This window comes from Anas platyrhynchos, chromosome 3 (assembly GCF_047663525.1).
Source record: "Anas platyrhynchos isolate ZD024472 breed Pekin duck chromosome 3, IASCAAS_PekinDuck_T2T, whole genome shotgun sequence".
Lineage (NCBI taxonomy): Eukaryota > Metazoa > Chordata > Aves > Anseriformes > Anatidae > Anas > Anas platyrhynchos.
The window spans coordinates 50,212,061-50,240,059 of NC_092589.1; the positions used below are offsets into that span (position 1 = coordinate 50,212,061).

General features: G+C 42.1%; 2 protein-coding genes and 1 long non-coding RNA gene across 12 annotated transcripts in view; 1 reads left to right on the plus strand and 2 right to left on the minus strand.

The window, feature by feature from the left end:
* AGPAT4 (1-acylglycerol-3-phosphate O-acyltransferase 4) overlaps nucleotides 1–14,824 on the plus strand; it is an 81,758-nt gene extending 66,934 nt beyond the window's left edge. For all 3 annotated transcript variants that reach the window (XM_027454275.3, XM_027454276.3, XM_072035885.1), the window contains 2 exons: nucleotides 4,863–5,061; nucleotides 12,023–14,824. In XM_027454275.3, the coding sequence (XP_027310076.1) occupies nucleotides 4,863–5,061; nucleotides 12,023–12,114 (291 nt within the window). In that variant the 3' untranslated portion in view covers nucleotides 12,115–14,824. The remainder of the gene's footprint in view (nucleotides 1–4,862; nucleotides 5,062–12,022) is intronic.
* On the minus strand, nucleotides 5,754–11,161 carry LOC119716559 (uncharacterized). Its single transcript, XR_005264766.2, has 3 exons — nucleotides 10,999–11,161; nucleotides 7,114–7,212; nucleotides 5,754–6,058 (listed from the first exon to the last, which is right to left on the minus strand). It is a non-coding gene; the product is annotated as an uncharacterized lncRNA (long non-coding RNA).
* A 1,175-nt stretch (nucleotides 14,825–15,999) lies between the features above and the next one.
* MAP3K4 (mitogen-activated protein kinase kinase kinase 4) overlaps nucleotides 16,000–27,999 on the minus strand; it is a 79,272-nt gene continuing 67,272 nt past the window's right edge. For 6 of the 8 annotated variants that reach the window (XM_072035884.1, XM_027454273.3, XM_027454270.3 and 3 more), the window contains 6 exons: nucleotides 25,954–26,070; nucleotides 24,431–24,590; nucleotides 18,379–18,501; nucleotides 17,714–17,820; nucleotides 17,352–17,531; nucleotides 16,000–16,550 (listed from right to left, as the gene is read on the minus strand). In XM_072035884.1, coding sequence (XP_071891985.1) covers nucleotides 16,530–16,550; nucleotides 17,352–17,531; nucleotides 17,714–17,820; nucleotides 18,379–18,501; nucleotides 24,431–24,590; nucleotides 25,954–26,070 — 708 coding nt within the window. In that variant the 3' untranslated portion in view covers nucleotides 16,000–16,529. Of the gene's footprint in view, nucleotides 16,551–17,351; nucleotides 17,532–17,713; nucleotides 17,821–18,378; nucleotides 18,502–23,399; nucleotides 23,512–24,430; nucleotides 24,591–25,953; nucleotides 26,071–27,999 lie in introns of those variants that run through there. The other 2 variants (XR_003496389.3, XR_003496390.3) reach the window with 2 other exon arrangements.

The window sequence follows — 27,999 nt, forward strand, 5'->3', positions numbered from 1 at the left end:
TTTGTTGTACTCAACCCAGAACACCACATTAGCATGTCTCTACAGTCTACGCTCTAGTCTTTCTCAGCTTCAAACCATGACTGCTTCTGGTTTAATTCAGCACCTCCGATCCTCCCTCCTTGTAAGTTGTGCTGCTGACATCTAATGCAGGCACTACCCCGGCGCACTTCTGCAGAGCGGCATTGTGGTAGCTATGTGCCCGTGCTCTCTCCACAGGAAGATAAATGCACACGGTCCTTTTGGTGAATGTTGCAAAAGTCCATTTCCTGGTACTATGCCTTTATTTCTAACCCTGTTCCGTGTTGCTAAGATAATGTTTAGACATTTGCAGGACAAGTACATAAATTAAATGAGTATGTGGTGATTGTTTTCCTGAATCCTTTATTACATCCTTTGCCGTAATTCACTTAGTTTTCTGTTATTCTCTCTTTGGCAAACACTCAGTTATTTCTCTTGCAAACAGTGTGAGCATCTATCCTGCTTTCTTTTAACAGCTTAGCTTGCTGTTAGTTTCCCATTTAAGTACAGGAGGAAGGCAAGTTTGTTCAGTTTTCATTTCCATTAAAAGCTTTTTGGTATTGTGGGATTTTTTTTTTCCTTTCTTTTCTTTCCTCTTTTTTTCCCTTTCCCTTTCTTCTTTTTTCTCCTTTTCTTCTTTTCCTCTTTTCTACTTTTCTTTCTTCTTTTTTCTTCTTTCTTTTTTTTTTTTTGGTTTGTTTTTTGTTTGGAAGATGATATGTTGCTCTTTCTTGAGCTGTTTTATGTTATTTCATTGCAGTCATTCCTGGTTTACACAAGCCCATATCTCTGTAAAATCAGACTGTTTAGGAGAATACAGAGCAGGGATAAGTTGATAAAGAGTTCTGAGATAATGAAAGTTCACGTGCAGAGTAAAAATTCAATTTCTGTTTCACCTTTCTGCCATATTTCTTTTAGATAATTACCTCTTAGGTGGGATGACAAGCAACATTGCTGTCTGAGTGTTGCTTCTAAAAGTGAATCCTGTTTCTCTTCCAAAAGTGAATTTTGTTTCAGGCTTATGTCTCCAGAGTCAGTAAATATTTATGATGAAAAGTAACAAAGTTATATTAAAAGGACAGTAATTCATTGCAGGATATGCATTCATCAGCTGCTTTGTCTATTTTGGTTGTAGCACTCCACTTTCTGTTTCAAAATAAGACAAGGTATGCATGCTACTGAAAAACAGGTTCCCTGTTTTATCTTGCATCATGGTTGCATGTGCTGTTGCTTGTTCTCAGCGATATTCATAATTTTCGCAATACCCTCTCTAGCCTTAAAAGGCAGGGAGAGAGCATGCAGCATCTCTGGGTTGATTCAGGGCAGCCTGAGCTTTTTCTGTACTGTGCACTGGCTGCCAGCTCTGGGACACCTTCACAGATGAATCGTGCGCTCTCTGCAGAGTTGTGTGGCAGACATTGGCCCCGTGAACTGCCTCGCCTTATGCAGGTGTGCTCAGAGGCATTCATCAGCTGTGAGGCTCCAAGAGCTACCAGTAATTGCTGCCCTGTCTTTTTTGCAAGGCCATGGTAATAAAAAGGGTGGGCAGATGCAGGGTTTTTCTGCAAGCTGTGAATCAAACAGCTCTAGCTAAATGTGAAAAATGCAGTCCTGAAGGGTCCTGCTCTCCCCAAAGCATGACAGTGTATATTTGCTTTTAGCATCTGAGTGTGGGGTCGAGTTAATGGTAAGCTCCTCCATCCTTCCCCTTCTTACTTAGCAGGGCTGCATTAGTTTCTAGGAGCATAATTTAGTGTATGGGACATGCCATAGGTGCTGAGGTCAAGGCTGGAGTGCTGGGCACTCATGATCATCAGGAACACAGAGTTGTTTGAATGAGTAATGAGATCTGCTGTTAGTGGACATCAAGGGACGTGACCTTTCTAAATTATCTTTAGTAGAGGAGTCAGAGTCTTTGCGAAAAGCTTGTGTTGTCTATTTTTACTCCATTGCCTGGTCTCAGTTACGTGTTCCTCAATGAGATGCTGCTGTCTGGAAATCTGGCTTGTTCATGTTCTTGCTACTTATCACCCCGTTTCCTGGTTTAGCCCCTGCTGCGGATGCAATGAAGAGGGCCTTTCCAGATGAGCAGTGGCACCCTGCTATTATAAACCAAGGGCTGTTCTTCTTCCTGTTCCAGGCTTATGTGGGCACCATGTCCTTGCATTTCTCTTCTTCCTTACCTGGGGTGATTTTTTTCCTTTCAGAGGTGATCAGCACTGGATCAGTTAATGCCAAGTCCTGACAGAAGTACAACTTGGGCTGCTAATTGCCTTTTCCTTTTAAACTGCCACTGCTAGAAAGATGACGTGCAGCAGATGGGGCACGTTATTGCCCAGTCTGAAAAAATACTGTACAACAGTCACAACTCTGTTAGTCCTTGCTTGTTGTTTTGTGTTTTTTTCTTTCCACCTCTTCACAGCCTCAGCTCCTGAAATAGAAGTTCTGCTTGAGCATCTTAATTTCCATTAAAAAGAAAGTGAGTTTCTGATTCTTCTCGCTTGTAAGAGAAGGATGGAAAACAGGGCATGAAAATATATGCCAGAATGCCCCAGGGACTTAGCAAAGGATAACTGAAGAGGGAAAGTGTGCAGAACTCCAGTGTTTGGGAACAAAGAATATATTTTTGGATACTCATTCTTTGTGAGTTTCTTCATGAAAGAGCAGTGGCATCCCTCTGCAGTCAGATCTTCCTGGTGGGAGCAGGAGGGAAGACTCCAGTTAGATTCTCACAAGAGGATGGATGTTCCCTGGTTTCCTGTCACTGCATTACTCACGCCTGTGCCTGAAGTAACTCAGATTTGGTGGGGTTGTTAGGGGCAGCATGCTTCCACATCTAAAAATGATACTTGAGTGGGTGAAACTTACTACAAACAGAAAACAAGCTCTGCATGCAGAGAATGAAAAGAGCTTCTTTAGGGGGAGGTGGTTGGGGGGAATGTTGATGTGCATCATAGGTTTAAATACTGACTTGAGCTGTCTATGGGTACTGTAGGCACCCTCTAAAAGCTTAGAAGACAGATCAACCCACAAATCTCTTCTGTGAGGAATATGTATGCTTCTAAGGGCAAGGAATGGTAATTGAATTGAGGAGCTGTTCCCCATAATGGTGTAAAATGTGTAGCAGAGGTGAAGACAGTGACATCCTTTTGCCCATTATTTATTTCTTCCATCTGTCTCAAACCTCTTGGTGAGATGTGGTCAGCGGTTTTTCTGACCCTTTTGCTGTGCAGAGCCAGCAAGGGGAAAAATAACTGCTTGTTTTAAGTCTGTCTGTCTAGCTTCTGTAGCAATAGGCCCCCTAATGGTGGTACCAGTAACAGACAGAAATTCTTAGTATTTTTCTGGGAGATGCTGGTATTTAGGAACCTAACTGTATATAGGAGAATTCAATTTACTGATGGTTAGTTAGTTAGCTCTGTGTTAAACCAGTCATAAACCAAAATTCTCAAGGCACTGTAAAGAAAACTTCATACATTGTGTAATTTGCTGAAGATAGCAAATTAATTGGCCATAATGATCCCGGGACAATCTAGTTCACATGAGCAAAACAGTCATAATTTTTCTAATCTCACTAAGGAGAGAGCAATTCTTTAATTACTGTGTAATCTCTTAAAAGTTAAATGCTCCCTTTGAATTAGATAAAATGGTAGCAGCCTGTAATTGCTCAAATTGCCATTAAATAATTAAAGAATTGTCCGTGTTAGCTGGAGTGTAAGTAAATGTAAAATCATAGCATAGTAGAACTAATCTCCTTGTGGTTGATGAGGACAATCTTGGCTTTGCCGGAATTTTGGAAGCCGTCATGAAGCATTCCTTTCTTTGAAGAAATTCAGCCCTTAGTTCTGACTCAACTGAGGTTCCTTTTTATGTCAGTTTAATTCTGACTCTGTTAATTAACCAGTTTTATGTGCTAATCAGGTTAATAGTCTTTGCTTTGGAACCAGAAGGAAGGCGTTTTTCCCCACCAGCCTGACACCTTGGGTTGATCACATTGTTAAAGGCAATACTGTTCACCCATGTAAACTTCAGAGCAAGGTACTGAACTCTAATCCTTCTGTGCTTTAAAAACCGAAACGAAAGAAAAACCAAACTTCTTCTCCCCCCCTCTCCCCACAAACCCACAAAGCAAACAAAAAACCACCCCACCGTCATCCTCTTATTCTACTGAACGAGAGAGCCCTTTGAACAAAAATAGTGGGAGACTCTTTAAACTATTTGTGTGCTCAGCTGTCTGTAGAGGGGTTAGCCGCCCTTTCCTCCACAGGCTGCATGGGAGGGAACAAGGTAAGCAAGACTACATCTGCAGGACAAAGTGGACAGGAGGGTGGAGGTGTTCTTTGGAGTATATAGCACAAGATGGTGTCTGTTCACCTTTTCTGATAGGGCTGTGGATGCTGTTTTAGAGCAGTGCTTGGAGAAGACATTAGGGAGCAGAGGATCTGTTACTGCAGTAGTAGCCCAAACACTTCCCTGGCTTGCCAGCACTATTTGTGTGAAGGCTGTGGCTCTTGCAGGAGGTGCAACAGTGATATTTACATTACTGCAAGAGTGTGCATACCCTCACCCATTGGGTGAGGTTGTTATGGGTTTGTTAAACACTCTAGGCATGCCATTTTTCAGGCGTCTATGTGCAGGAGAAAGAAAGGATGCACACATCAATGTAAGCTCTCTTTTTTTGAGTATGTGCTCATTGACTTCAAAGAACAAGCTTTCCAGCCATGACTCGGTCTTTGATCTTCCCTCAGGGTTACAAGCATGTAGGAAGAGAAACATCAAAGTCAGGAATGGCTAGTTTCATTGGCAGATGGGAATTTAATTGTTGCCCTCCTTTGTTCTACCAGGACGCATTCCAGGAAGAGTACTACCGAACAGGAACCTACCCGGCAGTCCCTATAGTGCCACCCCGACGACCATGGACGCTTTTGAACTGGCTTTTCTGGGCCTTATTGCTGCTATATCCTTTATTCAAGCTGCTCATCAACATGTTCAACAGTGGATCATCACTGACACTGGCTAGCTTTGGATTTGTCATTGTAATGGGTAAGTTTTCTCCAACAGAAAGTTCACTTGAAGCATAACTGTTTGACTTGACTTACTGAGCCTTACTAAATACAACTTCTATGATGGGAATATATGACATATGAACTCAGCTGGCCACCTGATACCCACTTGAGCCTGGAACAGGTGAGGCAGTGGTAGTTGTGAGTAGTTGTGAGCTGTCTTGGTTTGTGGTTAAAGTGGTTAAGTTATTTAAAAGGAGGAAGGGAAACAAAACAAGGAGTTGGCCCAAAGGAGATCTTGGATGGTATCGTTCATGGAAGGAAGAACCAGGCTAGTTTTACAGACTAGATCAAATCTGTTTTCTGTACTTTTTGGCATATTGACTGCAGGTCGGTTGAACAGGTGTCCATCCAGAATAATCCACACATTTATAAAGCAAGTATCTCATGTGGCTGCACCATCTCATGTGTGGCTTCATCACTTTAATATCTGAGTATATTACAAGTATCCTTAAAGAAAGAAATAAAACTTCATAAAAGTGGACGGACTGAGTTATGACACGTCTGCAAATGCAACTGGCAATAGCACTTAAGACCTTATTGTCTACCTTTGGAAGAAATATTGGTGTAGTCTGTTTTGGTACAGGGCTGTGGAGCCGTGGTCTAATGAGACACTGAAGCTCAGCTGTTGCAACATTTTTTAATTCATCATCATTCATCCAAATCTTTTGGCATTTTCTTCTTAATTTAGCTTCTCCACTCAGTGTACTGGTTGTTCATATGCCCTTCCAAGGTGCCTTATGCCTTGCATACTCTCTACAGGGAGCCTCAGTGCATAATTCAGGGTTTTGGATTTTAATTTCAAGGCTAGATGCTTTAATGTTTGGTATTGTCACATGTGATGTTTCTAGATTTAGTCCTTATAGTCCAGCACAGTCGAGTGACCACCCCACTCCCCGAAGTCATCTAGTATCGTCTTAACATTAGTGGTCTTTACAAGTAAGTCATGTCTGCTTCTTTATCAGGAAGGAAAGAACCTGTAACAAAAAAAAAAAAAAGCTACTAAGAATGGACAGCTAAACCTTTTTTGTTTGGTTGGCTTTTTTTCTGTTTTACTCCCCACTTGGCTTTCCTCTGCTTCTGGCCACAAGGCAAGATTAGCAAGCAAGCTGCTGTGAGTCCTGGTTTGAATGCAGTGATAATCCAAAGGACTTGTTCTCAGGTTATTCATGATGCTGGAGCTAACAGCAAACTACAGCAGCAGTGTGCTGCCAGAACGATTGCCTGAGCTCCCAGACAGCAAAAGCACAGCTGAGGAACACATTAAGAACAGTGAGATTAACAGTCTACTATGTGATGTGCATTGATACCCCATACATATCAGCCACGTTTGTGGCATGCTGCAGGTTGCAGTCCTCTGCAGGGATTTGAAAGACCCCTGTGCTTAGCAACAGCTCTGGTTTCTCTTTGAATATGTGGTGTGATCATACTCAAAGTGCTTGTAATTGGCCAGGATTTGCAGCGTGGCAGAAGACACTGTATCGCCTGTAGCAGAGGGTATCATCTGATTAGACGCAGCCAGCCACCTCTTGCTGGTGAGCTGGCAAAAAAAGAAAGGTGATGTCACTTATTAGCAGAGAGCCTCCGTGGAGCTGTGAGAGAATGTGTGGGAGGGGAAGGGAAGCTCAGGCTCCGAAAAAAAAAACAGCAGATCTGGGTTACCCTGGTCACTTGAAGGTGGATGCATCATTACTCACTAAAAGGACAACAGTTTCCTTACTATACCCCTTTGAAAGCATGGTTATTGCTAGTTGGGAGTTTTTGGTCTCACTCTGTGGAAGCATCTAGCTTCAGCCCAGGCAGTTACATTGACTTTTGTAGCCAGTAACTGTTTCTGTAGTAGGGCCATTCTCCCCAAACCCTGCTTTTTATCCCGAGGGTCTCTCTGTCATGAGTGTCCTGGATGTGATGCAACGATTTTCTGACAGAGGAGCAACCAGAATTTCATTTTGCAGTTCTCCAGCTTTAGGCAAGGTCTCAGGAATGACTTCTGCAGTGGCTAGGAGGTAGCAGTAGAGGACCACAAACGTACCTCGGAGGTAGTGACTCCTGGTGCCGGCTGCAGTTTGCAGTGCTGCAGGGAGGGCTCTATTTGCTGTCTTCTCCAGTGTGAGCGGTGAGCTGGTACCTGCTGGTTTAACAGCACAAAGTAAACTTCTTCCTGTGAATCAGGGCGGTGTATTACCCGTTGTGATCAGATGATAAAACCACCTTTTCGCATCGCTCCTAGGACACCCTTTCCGTCTGTTGATTAACTGGAGAAGCTCCAGTAGCATTTGGAGTGATTAGTTGTACATGTGCTAGTCTGACAGCTCACCTGAACCAGGAAGCTTAACTGTGGTCCCTCATAGCCCATTATAGGTAGGCTTCACTGCTTCAAAGGGCAGGCTTCAGTACCTGATAGCATTACCTTCGTTATGCATATATTGTGCTTTTTGCACCTGTACTAAATATTCTGTGATAGGGAAGAAAGGAGGGACTAGGAGGCCCTATTACCTGATATCCTCTGCTTTGTTTCCAGAGTGTTATTTGTCTTTTGGACAGTCTCATTTAATGTTGCTCTCCAGTAAAATGCTTACTAGATGGTAAGTGGCTGTTGAGGTGGAACGATCCGTAAGAGAAATGCCCCGTATAGGTCAAGCTGGAGTGAAAGCATGGTAATACCTCAGGACCTAACTCTCAGGTCCAAGGAATGAATAACCAACATATATATAGTTCTGCTGCTTCAGCTCAAACACTTCCAGCCCTAAATAAACAATGTCTCCTCTTTATACTGAGAATGCTGAGCCATCCCCTTTTGCCTTGCTGTGCAGCAGTTTGGCTATTTATACTCATAATAATCATTGTATTGTGCTAATATCTAACTGCTGGTCTGGGACCAGGAGTCCTTTGTTATGCTATTTGAACTGACACAAGGCAGTCCCTGCTCCAGAGGGTGAATGCTCAAGCAGTTTGAAGGACAAAAGACCCTTTTGAAAACTAGCTTTAGTTTCATAGGACACAAGGCAAGATGTTTATGTACTTAATTCACAACTTTTGTTCAAAACTTGGGGCCGATATTTCAGTGTTAAAGCAGAGAGTCTGTCAAATATCTGTAAGGTGTATTTGACAGCAGCTTCCTTTTCTTCCTTCCTCTTCCTGCTTCTCTAATCTCATTTGGCTCCAAAGCACCCCGCATTAGGTCACCTTTCATGTTTTGGTAACTTGTGCTGAGGAGAACAACCTTTATGCTCCAGAAGTATTTTATTACAGAGCCTTCATCAGTTCCACGTGCTGAAGATGAGAGAGTTTCTCTTGGCTTGTAAATGGAGAAGTAGCTCTTACGTGTCTAATGCTAAAAGCATAATGGCATCTCCACTTATGGCACGGGTCCAGCAGTTAATTAGCATTTATAGACAGGAGAAGTATTTCATTTGAAACAAGCACAAGTAGCAGTGAGCCAGCTTTGATTCTGCAGGAGCTGTCATGTATCTGCTAGACAGTGTGTGGACAGTGCTATAGAAATCCTGCTTCCACGGATCACAAACAGGTGACCTGACAGTGTCCGAGTGCAGAATGTGGACCAAAGGGTCAGAGCATGATATGGTGTGGGCAGCAAAGCTGTTGATGCCCGTAGGATGAGATGAGTGGACAGTGAGGAGAGGATGAGCCCACAGCATTACAGGAAGTGTTACAACAGCAGGAGGATACAGACCATGTGTGGGATTCTGCCTGCCTTGGTCCTACTTGTTGGTGGAGCTGCCAGACAATCTGGCCTTTGAGCCTGGTGTCTAAAACTGATCTTTTTATTGCGTTGTTGTTACTTGTTTCATTTCCTTTATGCTACATAAGATAGACCTCAAATGGAAATTTCTACCATTAGTAAAAGTCTTATTTGTACAAATTTTCATTTCAGTGTATAACCTACAAAACTCAAGTGTATAGCAGAATATAGATGGGAAATTTCTATACCCTTACCTTGTGGGTCGCTTACAGCATTTGCTGTGTGGTGCAAATACCAGGAAAGAGATGAGAGCAAATCCTGAGGTGTAAGAGAAAAGGGGGAAATCCTCTGCTCTCAGCTGATGTTTATGCTGGGGGATGTGGTACTTCTTCATGTGTGGGTGGTGGTTTTCTTGGAGCTAAAATGTGTTCAAGAAACAGATTCCATTGCTGGCTCTCTTGGTTTGTGTTAATTCAACCCTCCTTCAGCCCCCAGTGCTCTGGCAGGGAGAGCAGGTCTGTAGTGGTATCCTGTGTAAGTTGGCTGGTGGATAATGATGGGCAGAAAGGTGGCAGGAGCTCAGTTACCTGCCGTAGCTTGCCATGGAGCACTGTGAGGAAGCCCTGGCTGATAGCTTCTCTCTCCTGCTGTTCAGGACAGGGCTTAAACTCTCACAGCTGATGGTTAGATGTTAACTACTTCCTTGTAGTAAAAAATAATTATAGTAATAAAGTAAAAAAAAAAAAAATTCTCTTACCATAGTTGTAGTTAAAATAACAGCAGAATAAGTCTTTAAACATGATGGTACTGCTGGAGTGTACACTAAGGTAAGAATAGTTTGGAGGCGGGTGGCCCATGCTAATGCTATTTGCCAGCTTCCCTTTAACACAGCACAGTAGAATAAAGAAATCTGTAGCTCTGCCACTTCTGCCTCCCTTATAGTCCTTCCCTTCATTTGCAGTTCTGATTGGGCTGAACGGGGCCCGTGTGCTATGAGAAATTGTCCTCATGTATGCTGCAACATCAAACTCTGTGTGGGGAATACAGTGCTCTGATAGTTACAGTGCTGCAGAAGAGGTTTTGCCCAAATTGCTGGAGTGTTTTTTGTTTTTCAGTCCTCATATGTGGTGCTCACTGTAGTCACAAAACCAGTTTGGAACTATAGGATCTGCCAAGGTTTGGCAGACATTGATGAGAGCATTCCGTCTGCAAGCAGTAATTTAAAACAAATGGGAAGAGCTCACCCTGTGATGTTTGATGAGGTGTTTAAAAAAATGTAGAAAAGCTTTTGTTTCCAAGTTTGGACCTCTACAGCCATATTCATACTGTGGAGTGCCAAGGCTTTCTGTGCGCTTCGAAAATCTTGCTTTCATATTATATTTGGGGAAAAGTTTGTAAGTTTTAGAGGGAACAAAGAAGTGGCCTTTTCAGATAAAAGTGGCAAAATCACTGGTCTCTTACCATCCATTTATTCCAGATGGTGACAGATCAGACTAAGAAATTAGTTGAAAAGTCAGTCAGTTTTATGCCTTGGGCTGGAAATCCACAGCTGTTTAATTAAATAGAAGTTAGCCAGCCTGCTTCTCAACTTACAAGGTATAGACTCTAATTTTCCATAGAAATTCTTCATCCTGTTTACCTAACCCTAGAAACATGTAGGTCTCAGCATAACCTTGACAGTGACAGTGAAATTAGTAATGGACCTGTTGTGTTTGTTGCCCAAATCCACTTGAATGATGCACTCGTGGCACTTGCCATGTTCTGTATGTGTATCTAGCACCCCTCATAACTCCTTGAGCCAAACCTTGCCTTTAGAGATGGTATTCATGTCCAGAAAGGTGACTTTGCCTGTTGAGAGCCCCTCTTGTCGTGTCTACTTAAATGGGTGTTTCAAGCCTTGACGCTGCCTTTGAGCTGAGCAGAGGCATGGTGCTGACAGAGCAGTCTTTGCACAAAACCTTTTACTGGGTTTAGCTGCTATATCCAGGGAGAGGAGGCTGGTATTGTGCTCTTTGGGGATTGAAGAGGCCTCCTCACAGTGTGCTACCATCCCATGTCTGAAGAGCAGTTCTGGTGCTGCTGTTTCTGAGGCCGGGCAGCTCCGTGGCGCCCACCTCCAACACCTGCTGTGTGGTGTTGGCTGTTCCTCAGCCACAGCTCTGATTTCACCCTCTTTCTGAAGCATGACCCAGCTTTGAACCCAGCCCTTCTTACCTTCCCCGTAATTAGCCAGATCCCTGGTGGGGGTGTGTTCCTGGGGGAGAGCCAGCAGCTGAGGGGAGGTCAGCAGGGTGTGCCCGGGGGAGGTCAGCTCCAGGAGAGGTGAGGAGAGGCCCCTGGGCCACCCCAGCCCTTCTCCCCCGCTGTGTCCACAGGCTTGGCCCCCAGGGGCAGCTTCTGTCAGGGAGCAGGGGAGGAGGAACAAAACCTGAGCTGCTGACTGAAGTATTTTTTGGTGTCCAGGCAGCGGCATTCCTGGCACCGTACGAAATCCCCGCAGCACTGTGTGGTTGCTATAACAGTTGCTCTTATTTATGCTCCGCGTCCCTCTCCAGATGCAGTTTATATCCCTCTGGTTCAAGTCTTAGTGCGTTCATGCTTACTGCTCCGCTGGGATCCCAGGCTGCAGGCTGTGTGTTGGGTCCCCCTTTTGTCTTCCCTAGCTCATGGCCTTTTAAACGTCAAAGATATTTTTCTTCTTTCTGTTTGTGAGCAAAACCCTTCACTGGTCCCAGCTGTTTGCGTTTCCATTCACGGACTAGCAGTGGATTGTAAGTTTCAGTGAACTTGCTGGCAGCTTTCTCTGTGCTGTACCCTGCGCAGACAGTTGCCTGCGAGAGGCCGTGTTTCTCTGGTGTCCGGGCAGAGCACAAGTCTGTAGTTGAGTGCTCCTGCTTTGAAAGAACAACGCCGGGTGCCTTACACCCAAGCAAATGGCAGAAGACAGAATAGTTGGGGGGGAGGTGACCTCTGGAGATGGTCTTGTCCAGCCCAACTGAGAGCAGGGTGAGGATAGGTCAAGACTTGGGCCAGCGACCTGCTGTAGTGAAGTGACTGTGGGCAGTTATTGACAAGGGGGAGTGCAAGTGCACCTCTTACCAAAGGTAAAAAGTACTTTAACGCTCTAATAGTGTAAAGCAGAGAATGCTGTTTGTCTCCTGCAGAACACTGTGCATGTACAGACCTCGAATCCCTGTCTGCAAGCAGTCTATTAACTCATTTTATTTTTATTTTGCAGCTTCTGTTGGTGTCAGATGGATGATAGGTGTTACAGAAATTAACAAGGGCTCCACCTATGGCAACAATGACATCAAGCAGAAACGAAAGTAGTAACTTCAGAGACTGCTTCAATCCAAAGGGAACAAATGCAACTTCTGAGAACTCTTCAGTGCATATCACGGTCCTTCAAGTGAGGTCAGAGGAAGGGTAGGATGAGCAATTGCCATGCATATCTGAATTTGTGCTCCTGTTATTTTTCTCTTGGGGTTTGGGCTGGATTACATGCTTGAAAGATGCACTCCTTTGTGTGTACTCTCAACAGGTTTGCATTTGTTTGGTTGGTTTGCTTTCATATAAAGTGTCTTAAGTTTTGAAGAAAAAAATTTGCAGCGTGCTGGTCTGGTAAGACTCTACCTGGAAACTAATCAGTGGTTGCTGAGGTGCAGGCTTTATCTTAACTTGATCTAAGGAATGGGTAAATGTCAGAAGATTGGTTTAAGACAATTGAAACTGATAGGTGTCTAGCTCACGTGTTAACAGTTTAAAAACAGTAATCTCTCAGTGTTCAAATAGAGTAAGATGCGCTGCTTGGTGATACCAATCTTGCAACTCTACTGAACTGGCAGGAGTGCAGTAGAGTTTTTTGACATCTAGAATTTATTCCCACAGTAAGCACCACATTTGAAACTTCAGTCGGGCTCTGGCAAGGGGCCCGTTTTGTTAGCCCAGAGCCTTGCAGCGGCATAACCTGGTGTGGAATTTGGCCATGAGTAGAGCTAAGTTACGCACTGCCACATCTTTCCCCAGGCAAAACGTTAGTGGGATAGCTGAAACCTGTAATTCTTTTGAGAATAAATGCCATTTATAGCTCAGAAAAGAATAGGTAACAGATTACTTTCAGCTTTAAACACAGATTACAGTTCTAGGCATTCCTAACAGTGGCGGAAACAGAAAACAACCGGTATGCTGTAACACAGTAATGCAAAGCGTGCATTAAAAGTTACCACCCCACACCCATACTGTTGTGAACCTAATTACTCTGCCTGTCTGTCTTTTCTGAAAAACTACTTCACATGGTGGTACCTCGTAACATTGTCTGAGGTAATACTTAAATTATCTTTTGCTTTTCTTTTGGGGAAAAGAGGCAAGCAGGAGAGAGACCTAGGACAGCGCTATGGCTGGGAATTTTTTATGCCTGTCTGGACTTGCTTTGTCACCCTTCTGAATTAAAATACGATCAAATCCCTTGGGAAAACTGTGTTGCTCTCACATCCCTAGTACTGATTCCTGGGCATCCCCCTCTTGTTCACAGACTTCAAGAATTAAGAATATGTAAGTAAATTACTGAAAAGAGGTGTTTGTTTTGTTCTGTTTTATTTTTAAAGAAAAGAAAAAGAGGTGACTTCTATCAGCAGTTCAGGGGAAAAAAATTAAAACCAAAAGATACTGATATTGAGCAGTTAGGAATATTTTTGGCACTTTCAGTGATGTTAGGTTTTCATTGCACATAGAACTAAACCATGCTAAGTCTAGGCATGAACACCCTATGTGTTTCTAGAAAAGACAGTCAGCAGTCTTACAGTAGCAGTTCTAGCAGCTGGTAAAGAAAAAAAAAAAAAGACATTTCTCTTATGCTGTAATAAAACTGAAGCCAGAGGTAACAGAGGCCAGTACAACAGTGTGAATCATTGCATGAAATATGCATTTGCTGTTCTGTAGCTCATCTAGAAACTAATCCTTTTAATATGCAGTATCTAAAGAGCAGGTGGAGTAGTGCTTTTAGCATGTCTTCTGAGGGTGGAAGCAGTTAGTAAAAAGTACAATATAAAGGAAGGAATAGGCATGGGGGCTTGTGATGATCTAGTTTTAGGGGGGGGGGGGTTGTCTTGTGTGTACCTGAATTCCCTGTGCAATGAAGTGTTCTGGAATAAGTTGTGTGATGTGTCATAAAAATAACCACAGGCTTTGGTTTATTTTTTTTAAGACATGAAATACAGCCAGAGCCCACAGGATACTGTCATGCTTATAAAGCTATTCCCTGAATAAAGCACATGCCCTTCTGTGCTGAAGTGCTTCCCCTCACCTGTATTGGCTAAAACCATCTTAACTGTGGAAAACAGATTTATAACATGTAGTAGCGTAACATCTACAGTAATGCGTCAGGCATGTAAATGAACCAGCCTACACAGTTCTTGGAAATGGGAGGGGATGGCAGAGAGATCTCTTCAAGCTAGCATTTTACTGTAAACCTTACCTGGCAGATGAAGTGAGCTTTTGTCGGGGTGGTAGAATGAACGCTATACGCAGGTGTGAGTAGTTTTGAGCAGCAAATACATACTCATGTGATGAAGACTGACTTTTTTTTTTTTTTGAAGACTGAACATGCCAGTAGGGAGACATTTAACATTCCTTATGAGTCGTAGTCCTTCTCTAATTGCATGCAGTACCACTTCTCCAAGAGGAAAATACCAAACCCGTAAATACTTCTGAATGAGCATTTAGCTATTTCCTACCAATTTCCCTGGGAGCAACCACTGTAAAAGGCATAGGGCCAAAGACGCCAGTCCTGGATCCTTCTAGAAGTCCCGGTGCACAAGAGCTGCAACACTGGGCCCTTCCAGTGTTCCCTGGCCAACAGAGAAAGCGCAATGGTACTTGCCAAAGGTAAACTAGTCCAGTCCACTGTATTAAAAGAATGACGTATGTCAGTAGGAATCAGTGTTTGCCCCTCTTCCCCACCAACAACTGTATGGTCTACAACTGCCTTAACAAAAGTAGTCTTACATTTGTTTATACAAAAATAAAAGTATAAAAAGCTGAAGTGCGGTGAATGAGTTTTCTTTTGGTCTGCAACAACAAACCTGTAACAGTTTTCACCTTTCTCCTGACTCCTGGAATCTTGTGTGTGTGTGTGTACAAGGATACCTAACACACGACAAATGAGGAGACAAACTGCTTGGAAACTTGTGATGCGCCAAAAAGCGAAGAATGCGGCAGGCCACGGGGGGACCTCAGCCTCAGGTACTTTTCTAGTTAGCTACTTATGATGACAATACGTACTTACCTTCCTATCATTACTGAAAGAATGAAAGACAATGAAAGTTTGTTAAATTCAGTATTGTATGTTTTGAAAGCCTAGGTACACCTCACTAGATATGCAGAATGAGGCTGGTGCACATCTAGATTTAAATGTCAGATTTTGATACCTTTTCAACAGCTTATTCAGCTGTGCCTCACCTGTAGTAAACCAAGGATTTCAGTATTAAGAGGGGACGCAAAACTTTGCAATGAAGCCAAATATTAAAAGCAAGCTCTCTGTTTTGTAACTTACCCATTTTAAGGTCTATGGCTGTAACAAAGATATATAAGCTTGCACTAATAGGTAACTTTTAACTGCAAACATTTGTATTAGCAAGCTAAACAAAATAAAACTACCTAAGTAGATCAATTGTTAGAGAATGCTGCTATTTGCTAACCATTTCTATTTTTTGAGATCTTTGACCATTAACCGTTAAATTAAAAAAAAAAAAAAAAAAGGAAAATCAATGCCCAAGATCAGAAACTCGTTTTAAAAAATCTTAAAAATGACTTTTTGTTTTCACTAAACTGTACACAACAAATAATCTTAATTGATTCTCTTTTCGGTCAGCATGGCACTTCTGTGGCCATTCTCTGTCTGTAGAGTTCTTGTGTCCAAGAAGAAAGTTAGCTCAGCCCTTACCACTATCCCTTATATAATAGGTAGCGTGGGGAATTGAACATCACCTTACTTCCTCAGTAGTGAGCGAAGGGGGCACCTTCATTCTGTTACCCTTGTGCAACGCAAAATGCTTCTTACACTTCTTGTACTTTACAAAGCATTGACTATAGCAATATACGAGACCCTTAGTCCTGTTAGGTTAGTACTGCAGTCTTAGCAGTTTAAGAAAGAAAAAAGTTTAAAAAGTGACCCACAACCCCTAGTTACTTTCAGAAGAAAAACCCTTCACCAACAACTCCTAAAATAAACCATTTATTGAGAAAAAACCTTTTTTTAAAATTTCATTAATCAGCCTTGTGCATAACAAATCTGAAGCTTGCCAAAAACAAATAAACAAAAAACCAGTAAAAGTTCACAGTCAGTGCACTCAACAAACAGATTAAAAAACAAGGTCCATAACGCCTGATAACACTACAGCATTTTTCTGAACCTAAAGAGTTCAAAAATACTACATATTAACATTACAGTTCTCAATAAAATGAGAAACAGGAGAAAGAACAAAAAAGGTATGGTCCATATACAGTAGTAATGGCACTTTCACTGAAACATGCAGCTTCTTTCAACTTGCAGACACTGTCACAACTTGAGCAACATGTGCCAAGTAAAACATACAGGAGCAGCAGAGGAAGTGACGCATGTCACTTGTGCAGTCTTCATAAGTTCAACTTCTATACTGTTCTCAGCATAGTCTTTATGTAAATATTACATACAGTAGTGATTAAAAGGTATTTTTGCCAGAATAAAAAAGGCCAGAGATTGAATAACTTCATTCTTCATCTGTGCAAACCTGTGAAGGGAACAAAAGGCAATGAATTGTCTTTCTATTGCAGCAAAAAGATGACCATCAATTTCTTAAGCACCTTCATTGAACATAAGGTTAACAGGACATCTCTTGACATCGTTTAAGTTTTCTTTTTCCTTTATTATTATGATAATGAATGACAACTGTTCATATCTGACAGCATGCACCTCTTACGTCCCTGAAGAAGTGTTCTGCCTCTGTGGTGGATCGGATTTAGCTACAGTTACTGCTACGCCTAAATTTGTTGCTTAAGAATAAGCAAATATTCACAACTAAGAATTAAACCAAAATTCATGCAAGAACTACAACTTGTTACAGTAATGCCACAGTCAACAACAGTGTGAGCTTTACTGGAAAAAAAAAAAAAAAAAGGAAGAAAAGTAAATCCTTGTATAGAAGGATGATAAAGGATGTGCTTGTTTCATTTTTTTCCTATGGAGCGGACCACAATCTCTGCATTACAAAGTATAAGTTTTAGGCGCATACCTGGCCCCTCAGATGCAATTAGCTACCATTGAGATGGAGTTTGACAAATCTTTAATACAGATAATGCATCTTGCAACACATTGCACGGTGCACACCAGGTTCTTTTAGCCAAATGTTTGCAAGCAGCAATGTGTGTACCTTTTCAAAATTTCCAAGCCTTCCTTACTCTCTGTACAGCATCACCGTGCATCAGCCTCCCCCCACGATAGAAAGCCCTGGGGCACAGCAGCAAACGGCAAAGCCAGCGACGGCTGTTTGATTCCCACCTCCAGTCTTTGCAGCCAAAGCCGTGAGACAAACCTTGACAAAAGGATGGTCGAGGAGCTGGCTGGCTGTCCACCTCATCTTTGGGTCACTTTCCAGGCAGTGGCAAAGGAAGTCTTTCCCTTCTGGACTCACTTTGTCAGGAATTGGAGGTTTATGACCCATCCCCACTCTGTACATGATCTGGAAGTTGTGCTCATATTCGTGCCAAGGCCTCTGCAACAGGAAACAGAATTGCTAAGTGCAAGGTTTCGTGAGTAACTCACTGTGCAACAGAGCATATATGTCTGTACCCCAGGAATTTAAAAGACTCCCTTATACTTGTGGACTTACTACAAGGAATGAAACCATAGCTTTTGGAGAAACTGATGAGGACATTCAGCAGGTGAAACACCTACCTTGCCAGTGACCATCTCTATAACAACACAGCCCAGGCTCCAGATGTCTGCTGCTCGTCCGTGCCCTTCTCCTTTAGCTCTAGTGATTACTTCTGGAGCCATGTATGCTTTGAAACAACACATACAACGTCATTAGTTCATACAGCAGAAGGAACAGTATATACTTTGGTGATAAACTGGGCAAACCTAATGCTTCTAATACAACTGTATTTAATACATCTGTTGTGAATTACCACTTAGGTTTTCTTGCAAAGTTTTGTCTGGCTTTGGCTTCTTGTTCTTTGACACATTTTCAGTGTAGCTGTCTTTCAGTTTGAAAAATGGTGAAGTTCTGGTACAGTATGTGCTCTCACTTATTTTCCTTTTTTAAAACAATAGATTAATCAGGTGTTCAGTAAGAACAGTCCTGTTTCAGGAGGCTACAGAGAAAGGTAAAATCACAGAAAACAAAAGCTCCAGAAGCTTTATAATTAACCAAACAAGTAACATTTTCCAGTTGCAACATTCACTGATTATTTTTGCCTTCTGGATGTAAAGCACAGCTAACCAGCCAAAGTAAAATGACGTTTCCCTGAACCACACTGTTTTACCAGTCCAGACTTTTGACAGAGGCATTTTCTCTTATGGCAACTTGACAAGTTTCTGCCTAGCACGTGCTTCCTCACCTGCAGTACCCAAAGTGCTGTTCACTTCTCCAGGCATCGTCTGGGTGTTGTTCTTCAGTTTCACTGAGCAGCCAAAGTCTCCTAGTTTAATCAGTCCAGATGAGGTAAGAAAGATGTTGGCTCCTAGGAAACACAAAGAAAAACAGTACTGCTTGTTAAACCAATGCTGAACTAAGGCATGAGGGCTTCTCAACATGATGCACTACCGGAAGTTACACAGTAGGTAACAGCTGAGTTCACACTTGTATCTTTACCTGTGGATTAAGTGTGGAATATGACACCATTAAAGATGTACCCCATAGGGTATGTTACCATTAGCCAACTGGATTTTGATGGGTTTCAGTTAACACTAAGCATACTGGAACATGACAACAAGAAATGTTCAAAGCACAAAGCACTACGGCAGGCAAACTCATCAGCTTTTCGCATGTGCTCATTATGAGAAAACTCCTCCAGAAATATATGAATTCCAGTGCTTATCCCTGTGAGTGTTGCACTGCAAAAAAAAACATGTCCTTAAGGAGCTGTGTGGCAGAGGCCATTGATGCGTACCTCCCAGTATCCAACTTTTCTGTTCTGCTGGGTCAAGACAGGTGATACAATACAGCTAGGTCATCACGGCAGACGTAAAAGCTGAGCTTACAGCATTTGTTTATTACATATCCCACCAAATACTCACTCCTATTTAGCTCTACTTCCAGAATAATTTCTGGAGGAAGGCTACCATTACAGTATCTGGCTCCACTGCCAGCTTGCACCAGAAAAAATTCCTCTAGCACAGCTGAAATTCTCCGAGGGAAACCTGCGGCAGGCTTCAAGTTACTTGCTCTACACAACACTGCAAAATAAGCCAAGCGGTTTTGACAGCCAGTGGTCTCCTTTCGTTCAACATTCTGCCAAAACACAGGCAACAGAAAACAGAGCAGAAGGAGCTCACTGTGCAGGTCAGGCCAAATCCTGGGTCCTGCAAGTGCCACAATGAGACCACAAATAGGTTGCAAGTCACCTGGCAGAGATGCAGCTTGTGCTGTGATTTCTCTTACAGCAGGATGAATGCTATGCACAGAACAAAACTGCCTGCTTACTCTGCGAGTAGGCAAATGCAAGGACTTCGTTACACACAGCATTTTCCCATGTCACATAAAAGATTCTTTAAAAAATGGCTCCTTTGAATATAACCTTTCAAAAGAAGTTTCTCACTTTTGTTCCACCTTCAACATGGGTCAGTGCAGGAATTGTTGGCTGTTCCTCCTTTCTATTATGTTCTCTTAATTAATGACTTTTTCCAGTTAGCTTGGCTGGGCACCTCCAAGATATTTACAGAAAACAGAGTCCTCAAAAAGCTCAAGTCAAAAAAGGCAGTGCAGGTCAATGATGCCAAAACTACGCAGTTCTCAAAGGACTTCCCTTTCAGCTATGAGAATGGTTGATAACAGAAGCGAAGTGTATGTAGTCCGAGAGGTGTTACACATAACTGCACTACAGGGAGGAGAGAAATCACTAACAGCAATAAACTCCAACCTTTGGTAACCATAAGCCTTTTAGAAGTTCTGGAAGGAGAATTAACTTTCAGTAAATACAACTCTTCTAGACATTGTGTCTGCACATTTTCCAGTCCTGGCATTCTCAAGATCAGCATTCGTTCTGCTGGCAAACCACGGAACCCAGCCAGGGACAACCTGGACCCTGCAATCACAGGTGCATGTAACACACACGTAGACGATCCATCAGCTCCTTGATCCATCATCACACCAAAGCAGTACAAGAAGGCAGCTCAATGGGACACTAAATATATAAGCACTGCAGTAGATGACCGACATTTATAGGTGCTAGCAGCTTTTTCCTTCTAACAACTGCCAATAACTTGTCTTTTTTGGATGATTTTCAAGCAATTACTTAACATATAGCAAGTGGGTACACTTAGCCCCAAAGAGCATAGGAAAAAGAGGCATCACTAGCAAATATTTTACAAGGATGGTTTTGGAAACTTAGGTTCTGGTTCCCCAAGAAAGCAAGTTGCTTGAAAATTTCACGAAAGGCTACAGAGTAGCTTCTGAAGCTACTGAAGCACATGAAAAGGGACTGAGCTAATATCCAAGATCTTTTGTTCTAACTGAATCTAAAGTTATTGTGATAACTTGGTTTAATGCAGTTTAGAACCAACTTGTAAGGCCTTTCAGTCCAAATCTGTCCTCCTACAAAAAAAAAAAAAAGGTAATGACAATTCTTAGCATAAAGTTTACTGTGAAAGCTCCCATGAATTCTTCTGCAAAGAACACCCAGAACTGTCAAATACAGTGAAGTAATGAACCTAAATTTCAAACTTTGACCAAAAAGAAAGAGCCAGAACTTGAAGACGTGTTGCTAACATTTTCTGTCAGCTGAATGAGGCTTCCACTGATGCATTGTCTGCTGGCGCCTCTGTTTGGTAAGCCTTCGCCTGTGTTTTAGAGAACAAGACCAAGCTCTAGCAGGAGTTTTTAGAAAAGGTCTCCTTAATGGAAGGAAATTCCACATAATCTAGCAGGACCTGAGTAAGAGAAAAGGGAAAGAGAAGAACGGTACTTTGAGGATGCATGATCCTTTTTAGCCTTGACAGTTAGCGTGATTGGAAACGTAACCAAATTCCTACCATATCTGCATGGTTAATAAGAGAAATAGAACCAGAGACCATGGCTAAAACAACAAAAAGGCACAGCACCCCCAGTCGGTGCCTTCTTTCCTCCACGTTCGGTATTGAAAGCAGCCCTACAGGATGTACTTGGTGGAGGGCAAGAGGTAGCCAAATACTGCTGCCATTTACACCACAAGACCTTTTGGGCAGACTGCAAACAGACAGCAAATACCAGAAATGGTACTCTTGCTAGAGAGAACAACTGCTATGACCCAAAGTGTTTAAACTCGAGTTTAGGGCACAGTACCTCTGTGCCAAGACAGCCCCATGCTAACCCCAGTGCAAACTGACACTAGAGGGACATTCCAGAGATGCTGCTCTCAGTACTGGGAGTCCTCGGAGCAGAACCAAAATCCCCACGATGACTGTGGCAAACGGGGGCAGCTCGTAGCCACTCCTCAGTACTTAAGCACTGCAACAGCCAAATTCATTCAAGAACCAACTTGGTTCAGGCCCAATGCACTCTTCAATAATATGCGCTGCTCTCCCAAAGAGAAAGCACCAGGCGTGACCTTAGCGATTAATTCTTCTCAATTCAGCACTTTTGAGACGACACTTGGAGCGATGTGTATTGCTTTGGGGCTCCCCGGTACAAGACGGATGTTGATGCAGCAAGCCCAGCCCCGGGGCATCAAGATGGTCAGAGGGCTGCTACATGGGATGCGCAAAGCGGAGCTGAGAGGTGGGGTTGTTTAGCTTGAAGAGGAGGCCGGGGTGGAATTTATTGCTGTTTTCAACCACGTAACCATATCATGAAGATGGAAACAGAATTTTCTTCAAAGACACACACTGAAAGGATCCGGGGCAATGGACACAAATAGCAATGCTTGCAAATTCCAGGGAAGTATCAGGAAAAGATTTTCACAATGGGAACAGCAGAGGGGCGCAGGGAAGAGGGAATGTTCCATCCCTGGAGATAAGCATAACTCAAATAGACAAAGTCCTGAGCAGTCTGATCTAATTTGACATTGGATCTGACATTGAGCTTGGCCCTGCTTTGAGCAGAGTACTCAACCAGAGATGTCCTGAGGTTCTCTTCAACATTAAATATTTCATCTTTCTCCATTATTCAGCAGACAGCTTTCTTGCAAAAAGAGTTGTCATAACTGAGAGATCTGGTTTTAGCCAGAGGAGTTAAAATATAATAGGCAAGATAGAGATATTTTTTTAAAAAAGTATCCAAAAAAGACTTGATCGCCTGCTACATACTCCACCAGCTACTTAATGCATGGATGCAGGCCAACTAAAAGCAGTGCAGTCAACTGCAACTTCGACCAATGCTACTCCTAGCTTTCTCTTGCAACCACAGGTTGAAGAAGGATTCCCAGCAGCTGTGTCTTGTTACAGTTTTTACACCTGCAAAACTGGATGCCACAACAGCGCCAGGAGGACAACGGTGGCACCTGTGGACACTACTAACCAACTGACCTAAGTTTTGAGTGCAAGGTGCTTGCAAATGCCAGCTGCAGGATACAGCTATAAACAATTACCCTTACGAATTGGTTGGTTATCTGATGCTGAACGAAACAGATCCATACTGATTTTTGGTAAACTGGCTATGAGAGATCTGGTATGATCTGTCAGTGAGATTCTCCTAGAAAAGCAGTTTTAACACAGTCTGAATGACATTTCGTCATTCTCCCCTATCAGAAAAATAAGAGCACTTGAGTATGTAAGAGAAAATCCAGCATTATGCTAAAAGTAAAAACAGAGTTTTCTTTACTGCTGTTAGCCTGAGAACTTGCGGATTCAACCTGAGCACAAAAAGAGACAGAGAGCAAGAGACATGCAATGTAACATCAGGCATCCTTTACAAAAACACCCTCTCCGCAGTCTGTCTAAGTTCTGTCATTAAGTTTAGGGAAGGTCTGTACACAGATGTGTCTGCAGCTACCCTGTCTGTAGCTGTTATTACTCCCAAGGACTACCCCAGCATTTGGTATGAGGAACCTGTTGTGACAGAAATGCCCTCAGATAACGCAGCATTACAGTCCTGTTAAACAGCTCTTCTGTGCACTTCTCTGATGAGAGGAAGACCTATTCAGAAACATATCCAGAAATCAGCAATGACATGGAGCAGCACAAAAGAAATCCCTATCAGTCAGCCTTGGATTTTGATCGCGAGCTTCCAGGAGAGTGCAATCCAGCTAAGCAGAACCTGGATATGGAATGATCGCGTAAAGGGCAAGGAAGGCACTGTGAAAAGCACGGAGGGAAATCCACAACTGGAAAGAAACCTTTGGTCAGGAAGGAGAACCAGAGAAGGCAAGACTGCTGGGCAACGGGAGTGAGGGAAAGTGTTTTCTAGGAAAAAAAAAAAGCCAAAACTGACTCAAGAGTGGCCTACCTGGGTGGGAGGCCTCTGGATCGTAGATAGTTCTTTTCCCAAATGAGAAGCACGAGGCCAAAGGACCAAGAGCAACTGGGAACCTCCTACACTGCTGCGATGATTCAAAATCCTGTGAGCAAGAGGGACATAGAAACCCAGCATCGTTGGGTTGCACTGCCTTGTCATAAAATGAGCATAAAATGAGTGGGGCATAGTGTGCATTGTTTCCCTACCATCTGTTAAGTTTCTGCCATAGGTGAGCAAAATATGTCAGATTAAAAAAAAAAACAAAACACAAACAAGACAACTAGACATGGAGGATGTTCTTGGTAGGCGCAGGAAAAGAAAAATGAATGTGAAATGCAGACTGACACCGTGTGCCTTAAGCAAATGCCAAAAGCAACCACCCTTCAGTTACTGCAGTTCCAGTTTGCTCATTTTGTAAGCAAAAGCTGAGAGCCAGGCATGAGTAGATAAATGTATGGCAAAAAAAAAACAGAACACTGGTAAGTAGTTTTACCGTATCTATTTAACTCCTTTTACCAAGACTTTTATTACTATGCGTTCGCAAACATTTGTCTGAAAGCCTAAAACTCTTCCGCAAAATGGGAATCACAAGGAAAAGTTCTGCTGCAGCACTCTAGCACAGTACACTGCCTGTCAGCTCCCAGGAAACGCCATTGCTTCTTGCACAGATGAGAAAAACAGTATTACATAACTCAGTGTTAGTGCTAGAAATACAAGGACCAAAATTTGAGTTTGGATGAACCCCCAACAATCCTAACAACCTCTACAAGAGCTATATAAATCACGGGCACAACTTACGAGTTTGCAATGCCATCTGTGAACATTTTTATGTTCTGCAGTTAAAAAGGAGCGTTTAACTAGCTGACAACTTGTAAATTGAAAATTGAAAAAGGTGTGAAAGATTTTATACTCAACTGTTGTATAGATAATGTGTGCTTAATCTGAAAAACATCCCCCATCCCTGCCCCACACCCTCATCTACAACACTGAAACAACAACATTACCTTTTTGGTTAACGTTACCTTTAATGTCTCGATGAACAATACCATGTTCATGTAGTACATTGATAGCAATCGTGATTTGCTTTGAGTAGAGCCTAATGACATGCTCCTGAAGGCCCAGTTTTGACACTTCCTCCAGAGTGCCCTCATCACAGTACTCCATGAAGATGTACATTTCTTCCTGTTGTGGGAACCAAACCGGATTTCATTGGTGTTAAAAAAATTTTTAACACTGAATTAGGACAAAGTTTTCCTTCCATCTTTCACTGTTTGTGAAAGAGCAAGTTCTAGAGGAGGTACCTTTTACCACGGAATATCTAATTAATCATCTCTTCAGACCTCTATTCTCTTAGGCATGTTTCATCCTAATATTGTATTGCACAGCAATGGAAAATCTCTTTCACATGTCTATCCGTATCCTTTATGCAAATGACAGTATCCTTTATATGCAAATGACAGTATTTGGTGGTGTAATATATGTTACTTTGGAATCTACCAAACAGCACTTGGGAAATCTATGTACATAAAGCAGAAATACTAAAAGAGGCTTTGCATATTTAGCAATTTAAAAAGAGATTCCCCCCCCCCCCCTTTTCCCAGTTCCTGCACTATCACATGCTGATTGCTTGGGGAAGGCAAGTTTTTTGTTGTTGTTGTCTGTGCTTCAAACAAGCATGCCAACTCTAACTCATTTCAAGGAAAACTTTGGTTCTTGTTCTCTTTCTTTCTCTCTCTCCAAGCCCATTTTGGAAGTTTCAGCCAATTGCAGCCAGATTTAATACAAAAGATGGCAGACACTGAACTTTTAGAACTAGCCTGAGAAACCAATGACCCAGTGGCACAGACACCCAAAGTCGTGTCCCCGAGTAAAGAAATGCAGGCAGAAAGCAGCCTTTGTCCCCTTCCAAAATAGCAGAGGGTAAGCGAATCAACACATTCATACTGATCAAGTCAGTCAAGAGCACACACCACTTTCCAGCTAGGTACCCAGCATCCTGTTTCCTCCCAGGGAACAGGTAAAGAGATACAGGAAGGACCTGAGACTTGAGGGAGCTGGGGAGGAAGGGCATATGGAAGTGAGAGTAAGAGAAAGTCAGGTATCTCAGCACACAGCTGTGGGATCCCACTCTGTAAGACAACCAGGCTTCGTTAGTTCTGCTGCTCAAGCAAGAAAACTCTGCTGCTAACACTGAAGAGTTTTAGACAGGCTGTCTAGTCTGTATCTGCATACAAAAATTATCAGTAAGTACAACATCTTTGCATTTGGAGCAGTCAAACAGAGTTGCAGTGCACGATAGCTCCAGCATTACTCAATTCACTTACTGTGAGCCTTCTCTGTTTATGTACCAGTTTCAACACATTTCTGCAAACTGTGTTTTAGAGAGGTCTCAACACTCGTAGGAAAAAGACTTGTAATTCACAGAAATATCCAGACAATTAAGTTACATGAGAGCATTCTGAAGTGAAACCTCCAATGATCCAAAGCTTCTCAGAATTCTCTCCCAACCCTACACACAACCTCCCAGGAAGTGATGTTTGCTTACCCTATGGAGCTCCACGCCAAAATACCGAACCAGATTAGGGTGTTTGATGCCTTCAAAAATCTTCAGTTCATCAGCTGTTTCCTTGATGGTTTTGTGATCATTAGGTTGAAATCTTATCTACAAGAAAATTTTTCATTATTTTGCTGCTATTAAGTTTCAAATTGCTTAGGAACAACAACAAAAACAAAAAAAAAAGCAGGTAAAACCTTTTTTTTTTTTTTTTTTTCTTTTTGAAACAGTATCATCACACAAAAAGTTACAGAATTCTATGCCTTCGCCCCCAGCCTAACCAAAAAAGAACCCCAAATTGTTTTTGGAAAATCACACACACACGATGATTTATAAACTTGATAAGGTGAAAATACTGTTACTTAAACGTCACAGATGTGGACACATATACACGTATCCTTTTGGAGCCTGCCTTCTAGCTTATACCTGGTAGGTAGATGCAATACAAGAGGATCTGAAAATAACATGAATGAGAGCTGTCATTCAAGAAAGACTAATTGACAGGTATTTCATCAAGTGAGACTAAGGGATTTTCTTTGAGGGTTTTCTTTACAAACATATGATCACGGAGGTTTTGATTAAAGGAAGAGGCTTTCATTAGTTCTCCTACAACATGCTGTGATGGGTTTTTCTTGGAGGAAAAAAAAAATCAGTCTTCTGGAAAACTGATTTAAGGTTTCCATTCAGACAAAGATAAGCAAAACGCTCAGTTAATTATGGGGGATGTTATTTTTACTATTCTGGTAGAAAGCAGAAATTTCATTAATTGAGTACAGGACAACTGCTAGAGAAATAAATGCATATATTTCACCTTTTTTTTTGCTACGATGTTATGATTGTTTTGTTCTGTGTAATTCCAGTGTAGCAGTTGTACTCAAACAGTGATAAAATTAAATACATGAAGATTATAAAAAACAAAAAAGGCAATCAATGACATTATTTTACATACCTCCTAACACTCCACAGTTGCACTACTGTACATTTGTAGGAAACCTTTTCCACTATCATTTGTAGAGATATTGGTGACACTGTGGTTAAGACAGCAAAGTCTTGAAGAAATCCCAGAAGATGGGGAAATGTTTTCAATATTTTCAACCAGTTTAAAAACAAATGAAGAAACCTTCTCTTAAGATACCCCTTAGGAAACCCTGAAGAGCTTTTTCTTGAAAGTTGCAGTTTGCATTTAAGCCCACAATGGGGACAAAAAAGTGTTTCTTGGTGGAATACTTACAGCAAGTTGAAAAGTATTACAGCGTATTGTGTATTTAGCCTACTAAGGAAGTATCTGTCAAACAGGGTCCATTTAACTTACATCTATTTATAAAATCCCCCTAATGAGAGCTCACACATGCTAATCTGCAAAAAGCACCTGCATCTAGAAGGCAACTTTGAATTCCAGACACGGAGAGCTACAAATAGTGGGAAAAATGATACTTTGGCAGCAGCTGGAAAAAAACTTTTGAATGTTGGTATTACTTAGTCAGTGAATGACTATTGTACAAGAAGTTAAGCACAATCCCAGCCTTGCTTTTCCATGCTTCTGTGAGCTCATATACGTATTACGTATGTGGAGGAACTACCTCATCAAAATATAACTGCTCTAGCATCAAATGGCTGGCACAGTGACTGTTGTGAACGCTTGATGATCCTGGTAGTAAGATGTGGAAATGCAGTAAAATTAAACAGTACAAATATTTTAAAACCAATGTGTTGTAAGGAAAAAAGGATCTCTACACCTACACAGCTTTACTCATTTCTATACAGAAAATTAGGTTTTCTGTACCCACCAGGTTAGTCAACAGTTTCGTGACTCAACCAAGCTCACCTAAACTACAGAGGCTGAAAAACATCAGATGTGGCACTTCCTATCTTTTTCTCTACGAAATGAGGAAAAAGAGAATTAAATGTGAGATGAAATACTGTAAAGTTAGACAATTTGTGTACCGTTTTTCTAATCAGAAAACTCCAGAATAGTTTAAGATTTCTTCACAGGCATTCACACATGCTAAGCAAGTACCCATTCAATATCCTTGTGAG